This window comes from Chiroxiphia lanceolata, chromosome 1 (genome assembly GCF_009829145.1).
Source record: "Chiroxiphia lanceolata isolate bChiLan1 chromosome 1, bChiLan1.pri, whole genome shotgun sequence".
Classification (NCBI taxonomy): Eukaryota; Metazoa; Chordata; class Aves; order Passeriformes; family Pipridae; genus Chiroxiphia; species Chiroxiphia lanceolata.
This window is the reverse complement of record NC_045637.1, coordinates 120,095,431-120,119,963: the sequence shown is the minus strand read 5'-3', so window position 1 is coordinate 120,119,963 and position 24,533 is coordinate 120,095,431. Positions and strand designations below refer to the sequence as shown.

Here is a 24,533-nt window from a genome sequence, read left to right as displayed (position 1 = left end):
ATGAAGTAATTTAACATTTAAAATTGCTTTAAATAGCTCACCTTGCTTCAGAACTAAAATGCTGGCAAAGTCTTTGTGAAGTAGATTTTATAAATTCTACCATTTCGACAAGAGACTTTGTCATTAATGCTTAGTACATACAAATAAATTATTCATTAGTAGAACTCAAATTTGCATTTTATTATACTCCGTAAAATATACAGGATTCTTGAAGTACTGAAAGAGTGCAGGTAAATACAGTATTCAAGCAGCCACTATTTCTATGTACATGCTCATTAATTCTTCAAAAACCCCACAAAATTATCAAATAGATCAAAATATTGTCCCGTGTTTCCACACTATGTTCAGAAAAGCAGCTGTAATTTACAAACGTTTCCAGTTTCACAATACAAAAAAAAAGGATAAAAATAAATGAAATTGGAATCGGTTTGTAGTAATTTATTTGTACTTTGCCAGGACATGCAAGGATTCCTTGCATGTACATAAACAAATTCACTTGAAAAGTAACAGTTATAGTTAAAGCAGAGCCAAATAAAGTAAATATTCATATTTAACAGACAAAACTTCAGCTTACTTATGTCAGTTTTTCATTCTTCAGGCAATTAAAAAAAAAACCAACAGAGTAGTCTGTTATAAATTAAAAAAAATATTTGGGCAAGTCTGAACTACGTTACAGGGACCTGTTTCTGCTGTTTATTTTCTAAATTGAGCACAACAAAGATACACAGCTCTTCCCACAGACCAGACACTGTACTTTTTTCTCTAATAGGGAAATATACTTTTAAATTCACCTCCCCCCCACTTTGTAACTCTGGGATTAAAAAAAAAAAAAAGGTGATAGGGATATACAATTTTAATCTTACATACAAATTTATGATGTAAGGAAGTGGATAAATTATTGAAAAGAACTCTCAGTCACAAGAGGGTTATCAAGACAGTTCAATTCATTTTACGCAGTTTCATAGTTTCCAAGTTACTTGTGTATTTTTAAATTAAGAAAAATCCCAATCCAAAACCCAAGTTAAAAAATCCCTAAAACTGTGCAACAATTACTGCTTCCCTCCCACATCTCCCACCCCTTCCCTTGTTTATTACACTGTACATTTTTCACCCTGACTTCACCTTGTTAGCTGGTTTAACTTCAGTATTATAAAAGTATGACAAGATCATTTTCATTTCATCTAAACGAAAAAGAAAATAAAACTTAAAAGTACATCTGCTTTCTTTCATGGTACATTTAATAGTGTCGGAAGGCTTTCAGAGAATTAAAAAAAATAAAATTCAACATTTAAACCCAAATCTAAGCTTCTTTTCCAGAAGTAATTAACGTTTGGTTGAAACAACTTCTCAAATAACCTATTCCAGTTTTCACAAAAATTTATTTAATTAAAAAAATCTTTAAGTTATTTGGTCCTTTGGCAATTTGCAGCACAAACAATGCCTACTGTACCAAACTCATTTATTGCCTTCAAAATGGTTTTAGTTTTATTGAGAATATTTAAATCTAGCATCCTTTGTGTTGAACAATAGTGTTGTTCATTTACATCAAGTCGGGTGCCCAGTCTGCAGGAATTACTCCCGGCACCAGAAACAGAATGGTATTAATACCGTTAAATAAAACAGTTTTGACATTCTTTTTTTTTTTTTTTTGCCATGGATTCCAAGTACTTATTCAAGAATTCATGCTTCTTCTGCAAAATATGCTCTTAAAAATCTTCCTAGAGTCTCACAGATTTTTTTTTTTTATGCAACCACAATAAAAACATCTTCTCAAAGGTCCTCTTTCTATATTCAAACACCACCAGCTTTCCAACAGCACAAGTCTGACCTTCCAGCGTGAGGGTTCACTCCTCAGACCTACAATATGTAGCTTCTAGTATGTCTCAGAATCTGAGTCATTGAGCTCGTCGTCTTCTGTATATGGATAGCCACCTTCCCTGCCAATGTTGTTGAAAGTACAGTAAGAGCTGTGGTCACTCCTCATGATTGGCAAGGAATCAAAGGTGACAGTTTTTGAGGTGTTGGTGTAATGATTAATGGCATTGAAGGTAAGGGCAGGTAATGTGCTGCTTGATGAAACAGGCATCATGGTGGCCAGAATGAGAGCCAGGCAATCGGCCACATCCTTATTGGGTGCGCAGGCCAAAGCCGGTGTGTAACCTAGGAATTCAAAAAAAAGCAAAACCTTCATTTAAAATAAAGACAATGCAAAAATTTCTCCAAGATCATATATCTTTCAGCTGCAAAAGTATTTTATATTGCTTAGTTCCACACTGTTTAAAAAGTAAAAAAAATTTAATGCATTATCAATTAGGATTTTTAAACTTCTGGTTACAAAAACAAGCTTGAAGTTAATGGGCTTTGCAACAAAGATATAATTGTTTTGTTAAGCACAGTTAGATACTTTAGGCCAGCGAGAAAAGCCTGGATCTGAAAATGGTGAGGGAGTCACCTGGCTGAGGAGAGACAAGTAATGGCAGCCAACAGTGGGTGAAGGCATTCACTAAAGAGCCACTGCAGAAACCAGAGCTCATCGTGTTAAATGTTTCTTCATCCAGAAGCTTCCACCACGGCTGCTCGTCACAGACAGTTAATTTAATAATGCTGCCTTATCTCAGCAACAAGCTGGCTAAAGCAGCAGGGACAGTTAATTGAAAAGGCAGAGTATACACTGTCAATTAACCTATACTTTATTACAATATACAGTAATGTAAACTATAAAGCCAAGGCCTAACTTTATTTTGCAAGATATCAATTAAGAAATCCACAGAAGTTTGAGGAAATGCCAGCTAGGTTAGCAGACTAGGACATGCAGAGACACCTCTTGGTTGCCCAACTGGTCCAGACAAACTACTGTGACAACCCCCAAATGCAAGAGGTCTCGGGACATGGAATGACCTGCAGTCAAGTCATATATAGCTGTGACATCTCTTCTGGGTAACCATGGCTCTAATAATCCTCAATACTGCTCCTTCTGCAGCTTCCCCCATTCCCTGTACTTGCCTCTATTCGTTCAGTGTCAAGAAAAACGCTTCAAATTCTCCTCAGTGGAGATCCGTGCATTGCTTCTGTTTCAAGCTTAACCATTCAGCACAGCACCTGAGGGTAAGTTCTGGCACAGGTCTCAGGTGTATCTACAACACGAGGCACCACACTTGGTGGTGACACTGGCAGCTCTAGAAGCAGGGCAGTCACGTATGTACAACCACAGACCACAGCTTATTCTCCTGATGAGTGTGGGACAGGTTCCCTCTCCCTGGCTCCACCCAGCAGCGTGTGCCCAGATCACCCTGCAGCACCTTCCACTGTGTGCGACAGACATTCCCACAATGAGCTCAATAGGAAGACGCATGTTCAGGTATGTGTGGGAGTCTGCAGTCCTGTGCATTACCCCCAGTCCACAACTTAATAGTGTACAACATCCAAGTAAAAAGCACACAAGTAATTTTAATTAACAGATGGCTTTAAAAGCAAAGAGTATGATGGACTTCTATCCAGACCTTAGGAAGGCATGGAAAACAAGGCAATGCCTGTTTTACCAACGAATGTTTCAACTACTAAGGAATCATCTTTATTGTAGAAGTAGATCCAGGTCAGGTTTTAAGATACAGCTCGGGAGCAGTTATTGTATTATACAATTGCACATAAGTTTTAAAGAAATAGGTACATTATGGAAAATAATTGTGGCTAGAAATTCAGAAAACAGCAAGTAGGGGACAGTCTTGCAGTTGAGCTATTATTTGCTCGGGACAGACCTTGTGCTTGATGCTTGGAACAGAGCAAGACAACAGTCCCTGCCCAAAGGAGCATACAATCCAAGGAAACACAGATAATTCAAGCACAAAACGCACCAGCTGACCATGCGATAGGGCCGTACAGAAGTGCAGCGCAGCAGATGTTTTCATTGTTAGTAAGGTACCACAGCACTTAAACAGCTCAGAGTTAACAGTGACAGTCTGCAGAAGAGATACATTTTGAGAGGATTCAGAAGCAAGGGCCAGAGCTTGCCACACTTGGATGATGACTGCATTTCAGGCATGTAAGGCAGAACAGAAGGCTCAGAATTGATACCCAGATGCACACCATTTAATATCTACAATTGCTGGAGGTTGTATGAAGGTAAGATGACACAAAAAGTAAGTTTATTCCAGTTGGTCATATTAAACACCATTTCTTTCCCTAATGTAATTTGATAATAGTTTAAAGAAAAACAAGCAGTCACCTGCTACCTTTTTAGTTTCTTTTTGCTTGGCTCCCTCCCCCCCTTTTAAAGACTGCTAAGATCTTGAGTATTCATACTTACGTTCCTTCTGGAACAGAGCATCCCAGTTCATCATAAAAAGGGCCAATGTAAAGATCAAACAGAATACTTGCTTTTGTTAAAAGTTCTTTGTTCTCTAAAAACTGTGTTTATATTAATATTCAATTATAGGTCTTAAGCTCCTGGCTTTCATAAGCAGGAATGAAATATCACAATTTTATTCTTGCCTTAGACATAGCTTGGCACCACGAAAGTCTGACATCTGTGTCCTCTACCACTTTATTTTGGCCTATATTAATTTAAATTTAAAAGAACGAATTATATTTTTATGTCACTTAACTGTAAAATGATTGTTCATATGTCAGGGCAACAATAGCTATAAATACTTTAAATTTTAAGAGTATGTTGGTAAACATATCAACTCCACTGAAATACTCCTACTCAATTCTGGTACAATGTTCCCCATATTCCATACTTGTTGTACCTGCATAAGCCTTCACAAAACAACAAAATTATTATCATCATTTGTAAATGGGACAACAGAAGCAGAGTGAGCTGAGGCAGCCTCCTTGCAGAACAGAAAAAGGAGCCTGTGTGATGGACACTGAATTAAGACTAGGGCTCCCCCTGCCCAAACACAGAGCTGCCCCCTACCTACAGGAAAATCAGAGGGTTACTAATGCAGCCAGTGCAACAAGAGTTCCCAAGATAAACTCAAGGAAGTGTTACACTGGAAAAGAGATGAGAGTCTGAGGAACGAGTCATCTTGTAAGCACTTGCAGAAAAATTCCTTCCAGAAAACTGGAACTCCAATATAAACTAGAATACAATGCTTGGAAAAGAACTAGACAAAAAAAGACAACAAAAACCTCAACACCCAGAAAACCCCAAAGCAGGCCCCCCCCCTTTTTTTTTAGAAAGCTTGAAAGGCCAACAATAACTGTAATGATGAATCTAGAAAGAGAAACCTCCATACTATGGAGTCTCCAGAGAATGCCTCCTCTCACTGCTGTGGTGCACGTGCATTTGACAAATAGAAGACAGACTATACCAGGAAATATAGCTAGCCTAGAAAGTTAAATAGACTACAGAACAAAAAAAAAAATTGAGAAGTTGGTTGAGTGACCAAAAGTAAAACTTCATATGGTGTCGAATGAAAGAAAAAGCTAGTCATTTCTTTTATGACAGGTAAACTTACATAAATAATGTCAAATTCAACAGTATTTTGCAAATGCAAGTGATCTAAATTTCATCATGATTGGTGTGGAAACATGGAAAAAGAACTGAAAGATGTGAATAAGAACTGATACAGAACTGAGAATGAACCCTCAACATGACTGCTTTTGGAAAGTATACCGGACACTTAATTTGCTTTTTCAGTTGCATTTACTCTTTTAAGAACCAAGAGGATTAATTTTTTCCTGACATTAATTCTTAAACCAAAGTGATCTCATCACACTAACAAAAGCAGTGTGACTTCAAATCTAGAGTTTTAAATATCTTATAAATTATTTATAAACTGAAATGCAGATAATTGAAGAGACATGGGGTTTTTTTCAAAGCTCATATTTTTCAACAATGATTATAGCTCAGATCCAGCAGCAGAGGACTCAATTTATACAGCTGTAGATACAAATAGAGACTGCTTGTAAAAAGTTAATGCAGCTTTTACAAAAAGGGACAATTTCAAAGACAAAAAGTGGATCATCATTCCATAGCAACAAAGGTCCTGCTGCTTACATGTTCCATATATCAAGACATTCTTCCATGCAAAACAAGGAAACTCTTTAAAATTAAAACTAAATTACCATTTAATCTAATTCTATCTGAAATACCAAACTTGTGTGGCAGATCTCTGAACTTATCTGGACTATGCTAAAGTAAGAGAATGTCAGTGTTGTGATCCAAAATACTCCAGTGCCTATTTCTTCAGTCAGAAAAAGAATTCCTGGTGAATATTCTCAAGGTTGCTTAAAATTTTATAAACAAAGCAATTGCTAACAGAAAGAAAAGAACCACAGTGAAAAACCCATAACATTCAGTTACTTTAAAATTTAAAATATGAACAGAATTAAAAAGAAGATTTTTAGATTCCCAGGCTGCCAGAGAACTTTGACACAAATGTTTTTCTTCTGTTATGTCAAAGATCCAAGGGATCTTTGTCTTACAAGGGACTGGCTGGTTGCACATCAGAAGCCCACAAAGATGCAAAGTTCTCCAGTCAGCATACATGTGATAAGAAACAGAAATAAAAAAAGATATATTTTCCAATCTTTTAATTTTAGGGAGTTTTGTTTAGCAGTTACTCCTGTCCCCTAATTTAGGCAAGGAATGATCTTCAAGTCACTCATGTGACTTATGCAGTGTAATCTGAGAAACACACAGAGAAAGTCACTATGAACATTAAGAGAGGAAAAACTTTTCAAAGTGGAAATATAATTATAACTATTAATTATTTTTTTTCTGGAAAAAACCCCCAAAGGAAACAAACAAAAAATCCAACAAAAAGCAATCCACTCCCCAGTCCCAGCTACGGCTTTCATTTAAGACACATTGGGGTATGGCATAAGAGATTGAGCTCCTACACTTTTAAAAGCACAGTTTCTGAGGACCACAGATGTCTTACATGAAAACACGCAAATTAGTCAGTAGATCTAGTTTTCTTTTGTTCTTACAAGGTGTATGATCTATTCTCATGATAAAACAGTTAATTTTTCTTACTTCTATGTGCAAAAGAACTCTGAAAAGCCAGAAGCTTGAGACCAGTAACTGAAAGCTGCTAATCATACTTGATATTTGCTTTTAAAAGCTAACCCTGATATACCTAGTGTGACAAAATGAATAGCAATTCAATCCAGCTTCTTAACAGCTGAGAGTTATATTTTACATCGAACACTATTTTATTTTGACCATTTTTGGTATGCCACAGCCAGTGCATTTCTAGGTGCATCATAAAACTACATTTATAGTGCATCATAAAACTACAAATGCAAACCAAACACTTTTAGGCCATGACCCGCATAGTTCTGAAAAGTTTTCACTATCCTTATACTTCTGCTGCTTTGCAAAAATGATCCATCACCAATGCATTTTCTTCTTTGGAGGACCTACTGCAAGGTTCATATAATAACTTCCACAGAGTTATTGCTTTTCAGGGAGTTGAGTTTAGAACCACAGTTCCTTACAGGGAAACAAAGTTAAATTTTTCTTACCATTTTCATCTACAGCAAGTACACTTGCTCCCTTCCCTAAAAGCTCTTGAACTACAACCGTTAGTCCATTTCGAGCAGCAACATGCAGAGGTCTGTGAAGACAAGCAAACTCATATATAAACCTTAGAACAAGTTATTAAGTAAAATAGGTAGCTTGCATCTAGTTAGATGCAGTACTTATACTCCTGTGTTATTCACACATTATATAAATATCGTAGATATAATAATTAAGATGGGAAAAGCAGCCGATCTCTTTTCTTATTGCAAAGAAACTACAATACCAATTGTGAATTTCTTCTTTTTATGGCAGCACACAGCGAGGAAGCAGCTGCTAGCAAAGACCTGCCTGCTTATGGACTTTATTATGTTAAAATGTCAGAAACGCCTCGTGCCTTACTGTTGATAAACCCTTCACTCGACTGTTGTAACAGATATTTTCACATCTGAGAGTTACTGCATATCACTGCATCAATCACTAGAACCCTAACAGCCGGATGGTAGTCATATTTTATTGCATGTAAATGCTTACAAGAGATACAAAAGCATTTAATCAATCTGTCTTTTAGAAACCACTATATTCCACTGAGATTAGAGATTAAAAAAACATTTCACAGTATAATGCATGAAGCAAGAAAAGCAGATTACTTTTCAAAACTTCAAACTATTAACCATAAATCAATTTTGTGTTGCCTTGATCTATGAAGGCTATATTTATCTCAAATATTCTATCTCTTTCAAATGCAATTTTTTCAGAATTGGTTCCCACTGGCTTAAATAAAACCCTACCACCACTCAGCAGGAAACAGGATAAACACTCTTCCCCTCTGCTCTATATTACTCTTCATTCATTCTAAGATTCTTAAAGTTGTTCAAGTTAACTGTGAACTATATTTTGAGTTGGAAACAAGCGCCTTACCTAGAGACCAGAAATGTAAAAGATACAAATAGGAGCAGCTTTATCTATGGTGCTTACATTAAAATATTAAAAATTCAAGAATTATCACACACCATGGGCATACTGAAAAATGTACTGTAAAATAATTTTAATATAGAGACCAACAATTTTAATTCGTATCTTGCCACAAAGGAGGACTTTGTTTAAGCTGTTCAGAAAGTCAATTTAGTTATTATACATTTGTTAAAGCAGTGATATTTTAAACATGTCCTATAACCTTGCATTTTATATAAACATTTCATGGAGGTGCAAATGTGTACCTGTTTTCCCCCATGACATCTCTTGATCAGAGTCAAGGCACATGGGTGGAATTACAGAGCCTGTGGTAGCGTACTTTCCCACTTCTGTTCCCATCTCATTTTTGTTTTCCTTCTCTCAAGACATCCTTGCTTCAAGCCAGAAAGAGGCAATCAATCCCTTTCCTGCTTTCTGGTTATTTCAAGCTGCCTGAAGTGCACCATGGTGAGCAGCAAAAGCAAAGGAAGGAGTCTTACTATTTTAACTCCTTAGTTCAAGCGAATCTCAAGCAGATCTCAGGGAATAGCTGGAAGAACTGCAGGAGTTTAAATAAGACAATATTCCAGAAGGGATGTAATGCCAGAACAATACTCGAGTTGCTTACAAGTTCCAGTGTTTTCTTTTTTTTTTTTTCTAAATGATCTGTGATAGCATTATTAAAGCAGTGTAACAATTCATGTGCCTAACTTGGCTACGCTTGAGATATCAAGTATTGTCTGTAACGCAAACATATTCTCTAAAAGGAAAAACACAGAAGAGTCATTTTAATAGCCCATCCTGATTGGTATGACATTTCTAAGCTTTCCTTATGATTTGGGTTAACAAAATAGGCTTAATTCTACTTGAGAGAAGATCTTTAGGAACATTTAGGAATAGCATATTCTCCATGATATTTAATAGTAGTGTTTCATCCTCAAAACGTGAAATAGAAAGCATGCTGAAGAACAAAAGCATAGTTCAGGTAGTTGGTGTTTTTTTGTTTTAAGTAGCTATCTTTGAAGATCAAATCTTAGTTTGCCTTGAATGAGTTGTTAACTGAAGCAAATTTTAACTGAAAATTTGGATAATTTTTAAAATAGAAAAATATTGGTTCAGAGGTAATCTCAGTGGATTGCAGTAATTCCACACAGGAATCACAACAATGTTTTATTTATCATCCCTTTCACCCATCTAAAATTGGAACTTCAGGTATGAGTCAAACACCATTTCAATTCCAAGTCAATTTAACTTTTGGTACCTGATAAACAATTAAAATTCAACCAGTTTAGGAAAAAAAAATCTGAAAAAGATGCCTCTTTATGAGCAAGATATGCACCAAGAACTCATCTTTAAAATACCCTCACTGCTGATACGTACGTTTGCAAGGCTGCATTGGTGGCATTGATGAGGTTTCTATCCGTAATCTTCTCCAGTATTAACAAGGCACTAGTTTCATGACCCTTAAACACAGAACAAACAGCTGTCATATAGCAAATACTCTTCACAAATTGCTTTGAATGCTTTTTCAAAGTCACAGTATTTTCAAACAGTGCTTGATAACACAAAGTGCAGCACTGGTAAGTCAGACCACACACACCTTGCTGCAAGCCAAATGGAGTGCTGTGTTCTTAGAACTGTCTTGCAAAGTCAGATCAGCCTTAGCACTGCTAACCAGCACCTCTGGGGAAATAAAGATTTGTATTAACTAAAAGCATATTCCTTAAAATCTAAATGGTTCACATTTATGCAAAATGAAAACAGAATTTTGACCAGATATGTTCACAAGAATGTTAACTAAAAGGCTACTTCACCCATAGTAAGATTAACAAAGCTAAGAGCAGAGATATATAAAGTTTTCTCTTTACCAACTGTATTCGTCTGTCCATTTTCTGCAGCCATCATTAAAGGTGTTTTCCCAGAAGAATCTACAGCATTTACTTGAGCACTGTGACCAAGCAGAAGCTGTAGACACTCAACATGATCTGTAAAAGCTGCTGCATGCAGAGGAGTTCTACAAGAGATCAAAAGAGAGTATGGCCATGTTCAGCCATGCTTTCTACTTTATTCAAACGAACATCCTGACAGATCCTACAAATACAAAGGTCTGGGCAGTCCCTCCCACTGATCCTTTGCAATCAGTATTGCTGGAGTTGTGACTGTTGCCTTTAGAAAGTCACCTTCTAGTTTCAAATAATTCCCCCCATGTAGTTTATAATAGAGATACAATTTGATTCAGAAAAATTAAAAGATGTATAAAATGATATCCACAAAGTGATACAATTTAAAACATGCTCTAACTTGCCTGTATAATGAAAAGCTAATCCAAGTTTATTAAATCAGAACAGGATTTTTAAAAATCCAAAATTTATTTCTAGCACAGAATAAAAAAAAAACCCTTCAGAGAATAAAACTGGGGAGTGAAGAATTAACAAAAGTAGCAAATACAAAAACCCCAAATGATTGAAGAATTAAGCACAGCCGGACTATGACATTACAAACATTCTTTTGTGCATTTATACTCTTACCTTCCTTTTGAATCTGTTGAATTTACAATACCAGCACCTAGCGTATCAATTAACATTTCTGCAGCACCTTCATTGTCATTTATCCTATAATGAATTAAACAGGCTGTTATTTACAGAATGATAAATCTTTTGTTATATACAGCAATGAAATATATGAAGAATAATTTTACACTTCCTTACACAGCACAATGCAAGGGACTGAAAGAATTTCCTTCCATTTTCTGAAAAATTTCCTGTTCCAGGAGCAGCTCTACACAACTGTCATGACCTAAAGCAAATGTAAGAGTTAGGTATCACAAAAAAGGGAAAAGGTATAATGATGGATTACAACAAAAAATATATATCTAAATTAGATTAAGTAGTATTTTATTTCAAAGTTTCTAAGAAAGACCGGTTATATTCAACAGGGTTACATTAAGGAACTAAGGTATTTTTACAATCCTGAAAATCAAACTGTAAATTTTATGAAATTTAGAACGTATCTCATGATGTCTGAAAAATATCCAGAACACTTAGTTTAATTCTTTACACCTTTGAATTTCAAACTCTTCTGCACATTCATCACTTTGTCTACATGAAAACATCTCCACCATTTGAGGTTTATTTTTGTTCCACTGACTTGCTAAACCCAAAGAAAAACGAAGTCAATAGTCGTAACAAAATCTTAAAAAGAACATGTTCAACCCATCATACTAATATTTTAAAAATTCTATACCCTGCTGCTGGACAGGCAGCTAACAATGGTAACTATTTGTTTGATCTTCAATGCCTATACGTAGAATACCTTAGCTCAACATTCACTGATTTCTAAAGATTTGAATTTTCATAAGTCCTGTCAAATTTTCATCCTACGAATCAAGCATTTCTCTCTGTTCTGTTTTATTCAGAGATTGTCGCTGCTGTGAAAATGGATCAAGCTGCAAGAGTTTAATTTTATGAATGTGATAGAGATGTTATTTTAGTTCAAATTATCGCCCAGCTGCATCAGCTCAGTAGTTATTAACTTAATAATAATTGAAATAAACCCTTACTTCTTCATTTTTCTCTATCATGTCACTCAGAGGTGAAATAAATGACAACCTCTACTACGTCAGAGATGAACATACAGAACAAAATCTTTAGCAAAGGAGCTGAATGAATTTCCTACCTTTTAAGGCCTCCCTCACTCTCAGATCCATGAAAAGTATCAGTGAAGAAAAAAATAAATTCTTCTTCAATCACTTTTCTACACTTTAGCTTCTTATGCCTATCATGGTTGATATGAAGCAAGTTTAAAACCAGATTTAATCTGAAAACATTCCTCCCAAGACTCCCTGTGAAGGTTATGTTTTTGGGATATGTGGCCCATTTCTATTCAGGGATACTATGCTGAATTTCTTGAAAAACTCCTTGAGGCATAAAACTAAGAAGATCATATATAACAAAAATATAGGACAAAAATAAACATCTCTTATTATGTATTAGATGTTAATATATTCCTCTTCAAGATACCACATCTGTCATATTCTCCCATTGACTAATACAAACAGAAGGAGGACAGACTTTATATGTTGCTTTTCTACGGAGTAGTAACTTCTACCTCAGTACAAACAAACACATTTAGAGCTGTATTTTAACTTGGCTGTATGTTACCATTATAGCAGGCCCAATGCAGTGATGTGTAGCCGTGATTGTCTGCTATTGCAGGTACTGCATCCACTGATGTAGCTGACTGCAGGAGAGCTCCCAGAACACCTATATGGCCACAGGCAGCTGACAAGTGTATAGGGGTTCGTCCCCTACAGTCTCGTAGTAAGGACTTAGCACCATGTTGAAGCAATGCTTCCACACATTCCTCATGCCCGGTAACTGCCTGTAAGAGGGAGAGGAAAGAGCGAGTTGGAAAATATTCATGTATATAAGCCAAGGTGTATAATAAAAGCAAGCAAGCCTCAGGCAAATCCTTGCATTTTTAATCAATAACAAAATAAGCAAAATAAGTTATTATTCTTAAACTCGAAAGCTGCCATTCTTTTGGAAAAATAGCAATGTCTTGTAATCTTGATGACAGAATATTTTCTTGGAATAACATGGAATGAACTGCTAATCTCTAGGGCTCATTCAATTGTCTTATCTGGCAGAAACTACAAACTATTTGGAATATGGCATGCATCACCCTTTTCTTCCTCCCATGAACACTAACTCCCCACCCTCAACAAAAAGCTGTACTCTAGGACCTCTCCAATCAACACTTCACAGCTAGATTAAGACACTCTAGAATTACAAAAGAATTCTGAGGGTAGGTTGCAAACAGGCAAAAACCAGCCTTTTGAATGCAACTAAAAAGACGGTTAAAACTAAGAATGGCAAGATGAGAATAATGGAAATTGAATACCACCACATACTAAGTCTGTTCTTGAAATAAGGACGTATAAAACTCTCAAGAAAAGAGAAGGAATATTATCTTACCCCTCTATGCAATGCTGTCCTTCCCCACTTATCTTTGGCATCTACATTTGCTCCTTTGTTAAGGAGTGAATAAACGCAGTCCGTGTGCCCGTTGAGAACTGACATCATCAGAGGAGTCCTAAGCAGAGAGCAAAATACAGTGTAATCTACTTGGAAATGTAATAGACTAGTGCTCAGTTGAACTACAACAACTACTATCCTTCTGGTTAAAATTGTTAAAATTCACATCATGAATGATCTCCTCTGGCACTACCTCCACTCTGGGAATGCCAGTCATTTGGTTTATAGATTCAAGAAAATAAATTAATATCCCCTAATTGCAAAGTCCTGATTCAGTTACTAGAATCCATTTTCTCAGCATCTAGACAATAAGACACATTTTAGTTTCCTCCCAGCTGAACATTTTTCACTATCAACATTATGTTTATTGCAATACACACAGTTGTATTTGTCCAAATTCAAATATAATCTCTCTTTAAAATAATAAGTTAAAAATCACCACTGTAAAATATTTAGTTTGTCCTTTTATAAAATGCAATAATTTGTGAAGAATGGAACGTCTATCATTCAAACTCACTGTCCATTTCCATCTTGAATGTCCACTGCATTCTGTGGTTCTGCATTTCCTATCAATAGCCGCAAACATTCTGAATGACCATTTGTAGCTGTAAAACATTATAAAAATAAGGGGTTTACGTTAATTGCCTTTGAGTATATAGCTCAAACAGAGCGCTACCCTGCTCAGACTAAAGCCCATTAGCTTGAAAACTCATTGTACAGCTTTACCATTGTTGTAACTTAAAATATGAACACTAGATAATAATTTCAGAAATCAGGTATTCTCAACTGTACAGTATTAAAAGTAATTGAGTCAAGCTGTCAACTGCCAACAATTTTTTTTTACATATAAATGAGGTTGCACACATTAACCATAATTAGAATATACGCTTATATGACATCCACAAGAAGGAATAATTAAATATAGTAATTAGCATAAGTTTTGCTTGTTTTAAGGCACAGATAACCACATACTTAGCAAATGATATACAGATTTTGTTAACAAGTGTAGCAAGAGCATAGTTATAAAATAATAACTGAAATCACACTTAGAAAGGGAAGGAAATGTAATGTATAGATATAATAAACCAAGCAGCTAAAAGACATGGGGAAAAAAAGAAACAAAAAATTGAGAAATCACATTTAAATGCAGCTCATGAAAGATAAATGATTGCTTCTTGGAACAGAAATTGTTTCTGACCTACAGCTGCAGTATTCAGTCCACATAAGAACAGCAACAATTCATGCTTCTGTAGCTGACAGAAATGCTAACACAAATTAAGAAAGCTAAATCAAATAGAAGAATACAGCTCGTGCTCATGGACAACAAATTAAATGGTTAGAATGATGATATTTTTGTATATAATGCTCTTTTAACAGCAACATTTCTCTAACAGCATTACTATAAATGTCAACTTTAATAAGCCTATTTTCAGAGAGAAAAAAATAAGAATAGAGTATGAATACTAGACTCTGAGAAAGGTAGGCTTAGACATATTTTCTAGGAAATTCAGTGAGAAAAGGACTGCTATTACTTTGAAAATGTTCAGGAGTCATTTAAATCCTTAGAAAAAAATCCAAGTAAATTTTCATGTCTCTTCTCAAACTGTCAAAATTCTCCAAGACTCCAGTCATTTCTAGAAGTATTTTACTGCCAAGACAGGCAACACAATTCACCTATCTAAGTTTGGGCTGTGTGCTGACACCCACCAGCACAGCTAGCTCAGCCAGCTGAATGGACAAGGACAATGTACCCTTCCAGAGGGAAGTGTGGAACAGCACTCCTTGGGCTGAACTGATTTACTAGATTAATAGTGCTTTCTACTCAAAACTGTTTTGTTATACTTTATCATCTATTCCTAAACATTGTTTCTTAGAACATTAATTAGACTTTGAAATACAAAGATGATCCACTTCAAAAGACAAAATTTTAGAAGTCAGAACATACCTGCAGCATGTATTGGAGTTCTCTTTACAACATAATCTTTCACCAAGATGGATGCTCCCTGATTAATGAGCACATCTACACATTCCACATGTCCCTTAAAGGCAGCAAGATCCAGTGGTGTCCTTCCATTGTTATTCCTCACATCAAGGTCCAGCAGTGACTGTACCAGCACTTCCAGAGCTTGATGGTGGCCATGATAGGCCTACAAGAATAAGAAAATTCTTCAGTTTTCCCATCCTTCACATTTTTTTTCTTTCTTACCAGGACTACGTGAATGAAACCATTAAGATAGTATTTTTGTTTTAATATTTAGAAGAGGTACTGATATAGCACATAAGTAGTTACAACAGTTATGACTAATTTAAAAAATCCCATAATTTCAGCAAAAAGGTTGGTGTTTTTTTCTCTATTTTATCTATCTATCTTTTTTTGTTTTATCCTCTCAGCAGCTGCAACTACTTTCACAAAATCATCTGTCTTCAATTTGTAAAACTAACAGTACTTTGAATACTGCATGTTTCATTGCTTTATGTCATAGTTACATCATACTGAGATTATTTCAAGTGAGGAACATAAGCAAACTTAAGTAATTCCTGTTAGCTTTTTACATAAAATATTTTAAAAATCCAGTAAAAAGAATACAGTACAAATAACTTTCATTTACCAGTATTAAGGATTATTTTTTCCTTTGGTGATATATATATAGATAGATACTGCATGAGATTTACTCTATTTTCATATAGTACAGTGTGGTTTTTCAACTGCCTGAAGTTCAGTGAAAAGATGAAAGCTACATATTCAGCTGCTTACTCTGTATTTTGAGTATATTTGTATAGACAGTTTCATCACTGTCCTACACTACTCTGTGAAAATCTTTCTTCAAGTATTAAGGAAAAATATTTCTCTTACTAAACAACAAGGAGAGTAAAACAATGTGTTCATTAAAAAAAAGTCATAATTATTTACAGAGCAAGTCTTATAAAAGTTTCATTAGTATAAATTATAATATAAATCTTAATTAGAAGATTCCACATGAAAGCTGTTCCATGAAGCAAGTTTCAAGTAAAATGCAAAAATCACCCTGTATACCTCATTCAGGAATATTAGTGCATATGTTTGCATTTTTATTGTTATTAAGCTATTTTGAAAAAATTCAGAATGGATAAACCTGTGCAACCACTGTGTGCCACTAGAAGAGCTGTCATCACCAAAGAACGAAACACTTACAGCTAAATGCAGTGGACTTATAGGTGCTCTGTTGTCTGAATCATTCAGCATGTCAGTACCTGATGTTTCCATTAGCTTAGAGAGAGAAAGTCAAAGTAAGTGCAAAACCTCTCATCTTTAAAAACACTCAGCAATAATTGCTACAGTTTCCAGTATACACAGTTTGAAAAGGAAAAAAACCAGGAAAAATAATATAAAATTACTATCTCCTCATCTTCTTCAACCTTTTACAGAGTTTGAATTACAGTGACTGCAACCCTTCCCCCATATTCAGCCCCTAAGCCCAGTTGGTTAATTTTGCATAACAAAGCAATAATTAAATCAGAAACTAAGCTAAAATCATTTTTTCTGAAGCAGCCATATGAAATAATATAGATGAAATGTATACAAAGGGAAGACAAGGACAGGTGATAGCAGCAGGAAAAAATAAAAACCCAAACAACCAAGTAAGCTTTTAGATTAGGTGAAACATCAGCACGAAAACAATATGAAAGGCCAGAAGGCAGGATTGATTTCTCAGAACAGAAAAACATTTCTGAGAGAGAAAAAATGGTCTCAAAAAAGGCAAAGGCAGTATAGCATTAAAATACCTATGTATATACATTTCTGTTACTTTCAGATGTATCCAAAAGTTTTCATTCTGGGACTTATTCAAGACCATTTAATTGAGTACACAAGTAGAATTAAAACATTCAAAGTGGTTGAAGAACACAACATACATTCAAATCATGTTTTCATTATCACACTTTTATAACATGGTCATACAATTGTTTAAATAAAAAAGTACATGGCTTGAAAAATAATTTCCTATTTTAAAATTCCAAAGTGCAATTAAATCTAAATTGTAGTTGAAATTAAATAATACATTTATGCATTGAAGAAATGGTTGAATAAGTCTAAAAATAAGCATTATTTTTAAAATTACATGTTCTCTTTTGCTGTATAGCAGTACTTTAACAGTGAGAAATAATACACTTACAACATCTAGAGGTGTTTCGCTTGCAATCTGCAATTAAAAACAGTCAGAATTCATGTTTGAACACATTTGAATATAAAACTACAATTGCAATAAAAATACTGAAGCTGTATAGCACAGTGTATGAGATAACATATATATTTGTGCAAAAAGGAGTAATAAAAAACTAACTAAGGCTTTATTATCTAAAATATCTGGCCAGTAGTTACTGTAACTACATGAATTAATTTTATAAGGCACCCTTTCTTTACAGGTTTTCCCTATATTTTCATTTGCTCCTTCTAATGACCTGCATGAAATGTCTTAGAAGTTCTTGATGGTTATTTTATTTCAGCCATCAGCAAAAAAAAAAATTAGAAGTGTAGTCTAAGTTAAGACAAAACAAAACTAATATTCCACATTCTCAACCAGAGGATGTCCTCTACTCATCTGAGAATGCATTATCTTTAAAGCCAGTATCCAGCATCTTAGCTCCTCATCTTCTTCTCTTTTAGGAATACCAAATGCTTAAATATTTATGCTTACAGAGGCTGAAAAACAATATTGACCCAGCTTACAGGTGAAGAACCAAGGTGGAAGAATCCCCTGGCCTCTCCATCACACTGTGTAAGAGCAGCTGTTACAGCTTTCATCTATGATACGTTTTCTTACCAATTCAAGACACAAGCGATGACCATAAGCCGCTGAATAATGAACTGCATTGTATCCTTGTTTGTCTCGGATCCCTGGATTGGCATCATTTCTTAGCAAGTATTCCAGGCACCTATTCAAATTGACATATGCAACCATGTATCTAAATGTTGAATTTCAACTTAATGCTAAGTGATAAATTGTTCCAATTCAACTGGAAAATAGAATACAGTACACAGGGACACTGATTTAATGTACAACATTGGCTAGGACTAGAAAACAGCTAACTCATTACATCAAAAGTTAAGGTCAATCACAAAACTTCCAAAATTTGAAAGACTCCTACTCTGCAGACATCCTCCTGCATCTTCTGAATTATCTGACTTGGTTAAAACTTGTGTTTCATGGCTATTTTTCTCCTAGATGACACAATTGCAGTTACCTTTCCTAATATCAATGATTACCATTTTGTATGTTTTTCTGCATCAGTACATTCTTTCATACTTATTACAAAAGGAAGACAACCATGGTGGTATCCTGGAGTCACACACACATACACTTCCACAACCAGACACTAGTTTTTTGATTTGTTTATACAGTAAACAGACTTAGTTGTTTACATACATATCCTACCATTCCTTACTTTCATTACGCAAAGTTATACGGCAGAAATGATCAGCACAGTTTCAACCACAGACAGCCAGAAGGATGAAAAATAGGGGATTCAAGTTAGCTCACTTTCTCCCTAGTTTTCTTTTTTTAAAAGACTCCATGTGTGCACACTAAATTATTCCAATCAATAACTCTAATAATTCATAATTTTACGTTGTCTATAATTTCAGCAACATTTTACAAAGTCACTATCACGACCTCGAACTTGTTGGTGAAGCCATTTGGTTTCCTGAAGTGTACAACAAGTCAACATCCCTTCTCTCTGGGATCACTAAATACTTCTTTATCAGTTAAACAAAATGCATATGAAGATAAAAAATATATTAACCTGTCAAATCCAGCTTGGAATATTTCTTTCTTGACACAGTTTACCTAAAGGTCTCACAGATTACCATTATCAGTAGTGACAAATGGATATACTGACAACATGAGGGTTCTAGTTCCCATTTATCTCATTGAAAATTGTTTGGTAGAAAGTTCCAAGGGAATTTCAACATATTTAGTTGTATGACATGGATATACTGTGATGTCATGTGGAAAACTTTCAGGAGGAGGTGGCAGATTTAGATTTGAGAGGCAGGAATCCTAACCTGCCCCCGATCAATGACATTAAGAGTGCAAACTTGATCATTCAAAACCCCAAGAAACCCCATTCAGCCCTTGGAGAAATACAGGCAGAAATCCTACAAAACCAGCCATCTCCTGAGGAAAGACAGCATGATGCTGTAACATCGGAATTCCGAGTTCCTTCAAGGAACAGCCTGGAGTCAGCAGATGGAACAGTGCAAGTTCATCAGCTGAATGAGAACCAGTACCAGCCACGATGAAATGGAAACACATTTCAGCACAAGTAAAACAGCTGTACCAGGTCAAGGGCCTGATAACCTCATGTGCAACAACAGCTATTTGCTGAAGTAAGACCTGACATTTGCTTTGCAAACAAAGGTTGAAAGTAACAAACCAGGTGAGTGAAGATTAAAGGGGCAAAAAGCTGCAGGAAAATCTATGAACAAGGAAGTGTCTCATTACAGAGGACTCTGCCTCATTAAAAAGTCGAGACAAGCAGAAGCAATGCCAAGGTGCAGTCTGACTTTCATCATTTTGTGCCCAGCATAAAGGAGAACAGGACTTAAGCAGGTAGTGAAAAAGGTAAAAATGCCGAGTTTTAGAGAGTAACATATGTAACGTAAGATGTAAGTAACTTTACAACAAGTTCAGCATATCTAATAAAAAGCTACCTGTAAAGCACATCTATGTTTTTAAACCAATTAACTCGGGTTTTATTTGCCCAGTAAACAAATGCCTGGATTTTCTTAATGGCAACCATGCTCACATGTTTCTATTTGAAATAAAATGGGATGAGATTTCTGAGAACTCAGACACGTCAATTTGTCTCATTAAGTAAAAATTACAGTTCTTACGTTTTATTTGTCCACTCATCTAACTTTCTTCATTAATTTTAATCAGTGATTCTGTGTTAAAATTCATGGTTCATTAATAAACATTACATGTCATTGGCCTTGGCTACCTAAATTTCTACACTTGTGTACCTTCCCTATGTGTGTGCTCACAAAACCCACAATACAGTAAATATGATGCAGGAAGCTAAGTCTACTAAAAATGCTCAAGTACCCATTCTTTCAGTGCAAACCAGATAATTACTTTTGATGTTTCTTTGCATCCAAGAAAGAGATTAACTTTGCATCTTCCGTATACTTAACTGTCCTCAACAGGTTTCTTAAAAAAAAGAGATTAATCAAACTTTCTGAAAGCCCAGGTAAGTTAAATTTATTTCCCATATGCTTATTGGTGAACTGTCCATTAGAAAATTCTAACATAGAAACAGCATGGTTTTTTTCTCCTCTAAGATTCTGCTTATTTTACCTCATTCTGAAACCATGTTTTCTCTCTAATCTTGTCAAAATCAGGCTTACTGGTGTTTGTTCCAGATCAGAAGTATTTGTTAAAGATACAGAAGAAATACTTCTAAACTGGAACAGAATATAATTTTCAACAAAAACATCCTCATCTCTAAACTCCGTCTTTAAAGATGTCTGAACAAAGAATGTAAAACCACACACAACTACATTTGGAATTTCTATATAGATGGCTTCCTGACATGTTTTTTCCCAGGCTTTATATTCCAACTGAATAATCATTTTAACTTAATTCCTGTTTTGAATATGAGTTGAGCAGCACTGGTTTTCCAGCTGTTACTAATCATCTTGCTGCATCAATATAAAAAGCTTCTCCTCAGGCCATTCTGCTTTGCAGCCTGTCTTCCAGAGACCCAAATGTTAATCAGAAGGGCAATACCACGTGGGTCCCACAGACAATCCTTTGAGTTACCTCACAAAGCTCTGCAGTATTGTCATCACCATTCTCGCTTGTGCCTTTTGTAAGACAGATGGCAAAACGATGTCATCTGAAGAACCATTATAGTTTGGAGGTTTTCAGAGCAACGGGGAAGCTAAAATTAACCCTAGCTCAACTTGTAAGAGTGCAAAATTATCTCAGGAAACTCCAGCAGGAATTGAAAGTATATCTAAAAAGCAACAGTTTTATTTTGAAATCTGGCTTTACATAAAAAAGGGATGTTCTTCAAATGTAAGTTCAATGGTCACGATAATATTCTTTATTTAGCCTTCAAAACCCAATCTGTGAGTTATGTGCCACCTCATTCCTGTTGCTACCTCACCTTTTAAAAGGTGCTGTATTAAAACAAGACACTATGGCACAAAGCAGCACTTCTCCAGTGAAGGAGTCACTGTATGCATGTGAAATGCACATCATGACCAGTACACACGAGTGTGTGCACAAGCAAGTGCTGCTCTTCTCCAGTCTTCTCAAGATATGCAAGATCTGGAGCCTAAGTAACCTCATCAATTTTATGCTTTCTATACACACTTTGCATGACAGCTTTTAGGGCATTAATAAGCACATAAAATATAACCATTAGTTACAAAATAAACATATGTAAGAGATTTCTGGATTTATGAAAGATTCTGGATGCATTCCATTAGTAAAAGTGTAACTATATCACAAAAATTTACGCTCTCAAGAGATAGAGTTGTAATGCCAAACGAGACTATTTTAATCAAGTAACAAACGGAAGAAGCATCTTACATTGAAATGATGAGTTCATATATATCCTGCTGTAGGCCTACTGTGACTCACAGTCTAGCTTCACAGTGCATTCCTGACTAATTATGCAGATTTTTGGGGCAATATTAAGAACACTCCATAAAACACCATTCTTCATCAGAATTTGTTTTTAAAGCAAAATGACTCTACTGCTCAGAGCTGTCTTAATAACCCCCACAAAAGATATTTACCCAACCACTATACAGCAGATGGGATTAAAACCTCTATTCCCAATGAATTCCTGAATTAAGACATCTCCATTATAGGACATAACAAAATTATTACAATACATTTTACTACTGTTCATTTCCCCCCCCCTCTGAAATATTTGTTACATAATGTACTTTATATACAATGAACAATACATTGTCAAGTTCCATCTCTAAAAATAAAAAAAATGCATTTGGCAAATCTGAAGGCAGAGCATACACGACATTCACAGCTCAAATGTTCCTAATGAGAAAGGCTTTAGTACAAAGTATGCCACTTACTTCCCATCTGTGTCTGATGCAGCTGCATAGTGCAGAGGTGTACAACCCCTCTCATCAAGGTCATTCACACTAGCTCCAGATCCCACAAGGGCAAACAGGCACTGATAATTACAATTGGCAGCAGCATAATGGAGTGGAGTTCTTTAGTACACATTTAAATAAAAAGTACAATGGTAAATAACAGCAAAATAATATTATAGAGACAGAAAAAGCAAAATAAAGTGAAACTTAAATCCTCCTTACATTTTTAAACAAGTATTTGTGGTGAAGAATGCAATATTAAAAAATGGAGCCATTTTCTAGGGACCATTTAATAATGCAGAACAGTATCTAGGGGATTTATTTGCCAGCCAAAATATGCATAAACTTTGTATTAAAGGAAGCTTTATATGATTTTTCTTTTGTAAACTTGCAGAGGGAAATCAAGTTTACATTAGAAATATTATTTTCTGTTAAGTAATTTCAAGCCACATGGAAAAATATGGACAAATCAAAGAACTGCACAGCAACTAAGTGAATTAAAAGTAAAATAAAACAATTAACAAACAGATGTTTTTGATAAACAGATTGGAATTTTGCCTAAGAGACAAAAGCATTATTTATTTATTTTTAGCTATACTAACATAGCAGAGTCATTGAAAGAAAAAATTTAAAATATACCTTGTCTTCTCACAACAAAACCATGAAATATTAATACTGATGTATAATCTCAGAGAAAACTTTTCGCAGCTTTAAATACATAAACAATTCTCTAAATAAACTAGTTCGGCTAAAATTTCAAAAGGATCAAGATGACTCAGAACTTCACTTTTATTTTTAAAAAGAGACTGCTGCTATAAATATCTCAATTTCGAGAAGACAGTCAGGCACTTTAAAGTGTCCCACCTCTTCCATCACTCTTAATATTACTTTTTCCCGTTTCTCTCCACTTTAAACTACTTGAATATTTTCCATCTCCTGAAATAATTGCTCTATATAACATGCACGTTAAACCAAAATCCAAATCAGGAAAGAAAAACAACTTTCAATTACATAAGTTGTGACGGATAGTTGTTCCTTTCTCAGGAAATAACGGAAGTGGAATTTAAAGCAAAATGCAACTTTGGATCCATAACATTGTCCTCAATTCCTACTTCTGCTGTTCACATCCTGGAAAATCATATTTTCCATGACGTGACACGATATTTAACACAAGTACTGATCATGCCATCTGAACTTAAATAATCCTGTACTAAGAATAGAAATTAATGTCATTCCAAAAGGGTTTAGAGCTTAAAAAGGGAAACAGAAAGAGATGGATATAATGAAAGGAAAAAGGGGAAGTACTTTTAATAAAATAATGAATATTTTAATAAAAAAGGTTAGAAATAGCAACAGATTTATAGATTTGACTAATATGTTATTTGGAAAACATTACTAATGTCCTCAGATGAGAGAAACTTAAACACACAAGATCCACATTATAAGCAAAAAAAGGCACATAAAAGTTACAGTTGAATATGAAACTCAGTCTTTAAAAACATGACAAAACATCTACTTAACAAAACACAATAAACAAACTATATTTGTGATTTCTGATGTCGAAGCACAGTTTATTAGAGACATTGTATCTTAAAAAAACATTTAACCTGGAACACACAGACTTGCCCACACAGCAATATGCTACTTCTGCGATACTTTTAACAGCCCTTTACAGTATACAAATCTAGAATGTCTTACCTTCCAAATCTGTCCTTTTTGTTGAAGTCTGCACCAGTATTTAGCAGAAGATTTAGGCACTCCAAATTCCTATTAAATTAATGCACTATTATTCATGATTGCAAATTTTACTTCTTAGTATTGGCCTCTATGAATATCAGAACTGCTACACATGTACATCTCATATGTTATTTCTAATGGAACTGAACTATAATACGAAATTTTTGATAAATACATTTCTGCATGTAAAACAGATTTCATAATTGCAGGACCAAATCAGTAAAGAATATAA

The 24,533-nt window shown here is 35.0% G+C and overlaps 1 protein-coding gene across 3 annotated transcripts in view; it reads right to left on the bottom strand.

Annotated features, from left to right (window-relative positions):
• Positions 1 to 159: 159 nt before the first annotated feature.
• The window catches only part of ANKRD28 (ankyrin repeat domain 28), a 118,763-nt gene continuing 94,389 nt past the window's right edge, over positions 160 to 24,533 (bottom strand). The window contains exons 13-28 of one of the 3 annotated variants that reach the window (XM_032678693.1): positions 24,263 to 24,331; positions 22,544 to 22,684; positions 18,258 to 18,369; positions 17,610 to 17,636; positions 16,631 to 16,705; positions 15,404 to 15,605; positions 13,976 to 14,063; positions 13,399 to 13,516; positions 12,583 to 12,802; positions 11,131 to 11,218; positions 10,951 to 11,034; positions 10,291 to 10,436; positions 10,023 to 10,105; positions 9,803 to 9,885; positions 7,474 to 7,565; positions 160 to 2,160 (exon numbers count right to left, since the gene is read on the bottom strand). In XM_032678693.1, the coding sequence (XP_032534584.1) occupies positions 1,874 to 2,160; positions 7,474 to 7,565; positions 9,803 to 9,885; positions 10,023 to 10,105; positions 10,291 to 10,436; positions 10,951 to 11,034; positions 11,131 to 11,218; positions 12,583 to 12,802; positions 13,399 to 13,516; positions 13,976 to 14,063; positions 15,404 to 15,605; positions 16,631 to 16,705; positions 17,610 to 17,636; positions 18,258 to 18,369; positions 22,544 to 22,684; positions 24,263 to 24,331 (1,915 nt within the window). In that variant the 3' untranslated portion in view covers positions 160 to 1,873. The other 2 variants (XM_032678703.1, XM_032678712.1) reach the window with 2 other exon arrangements.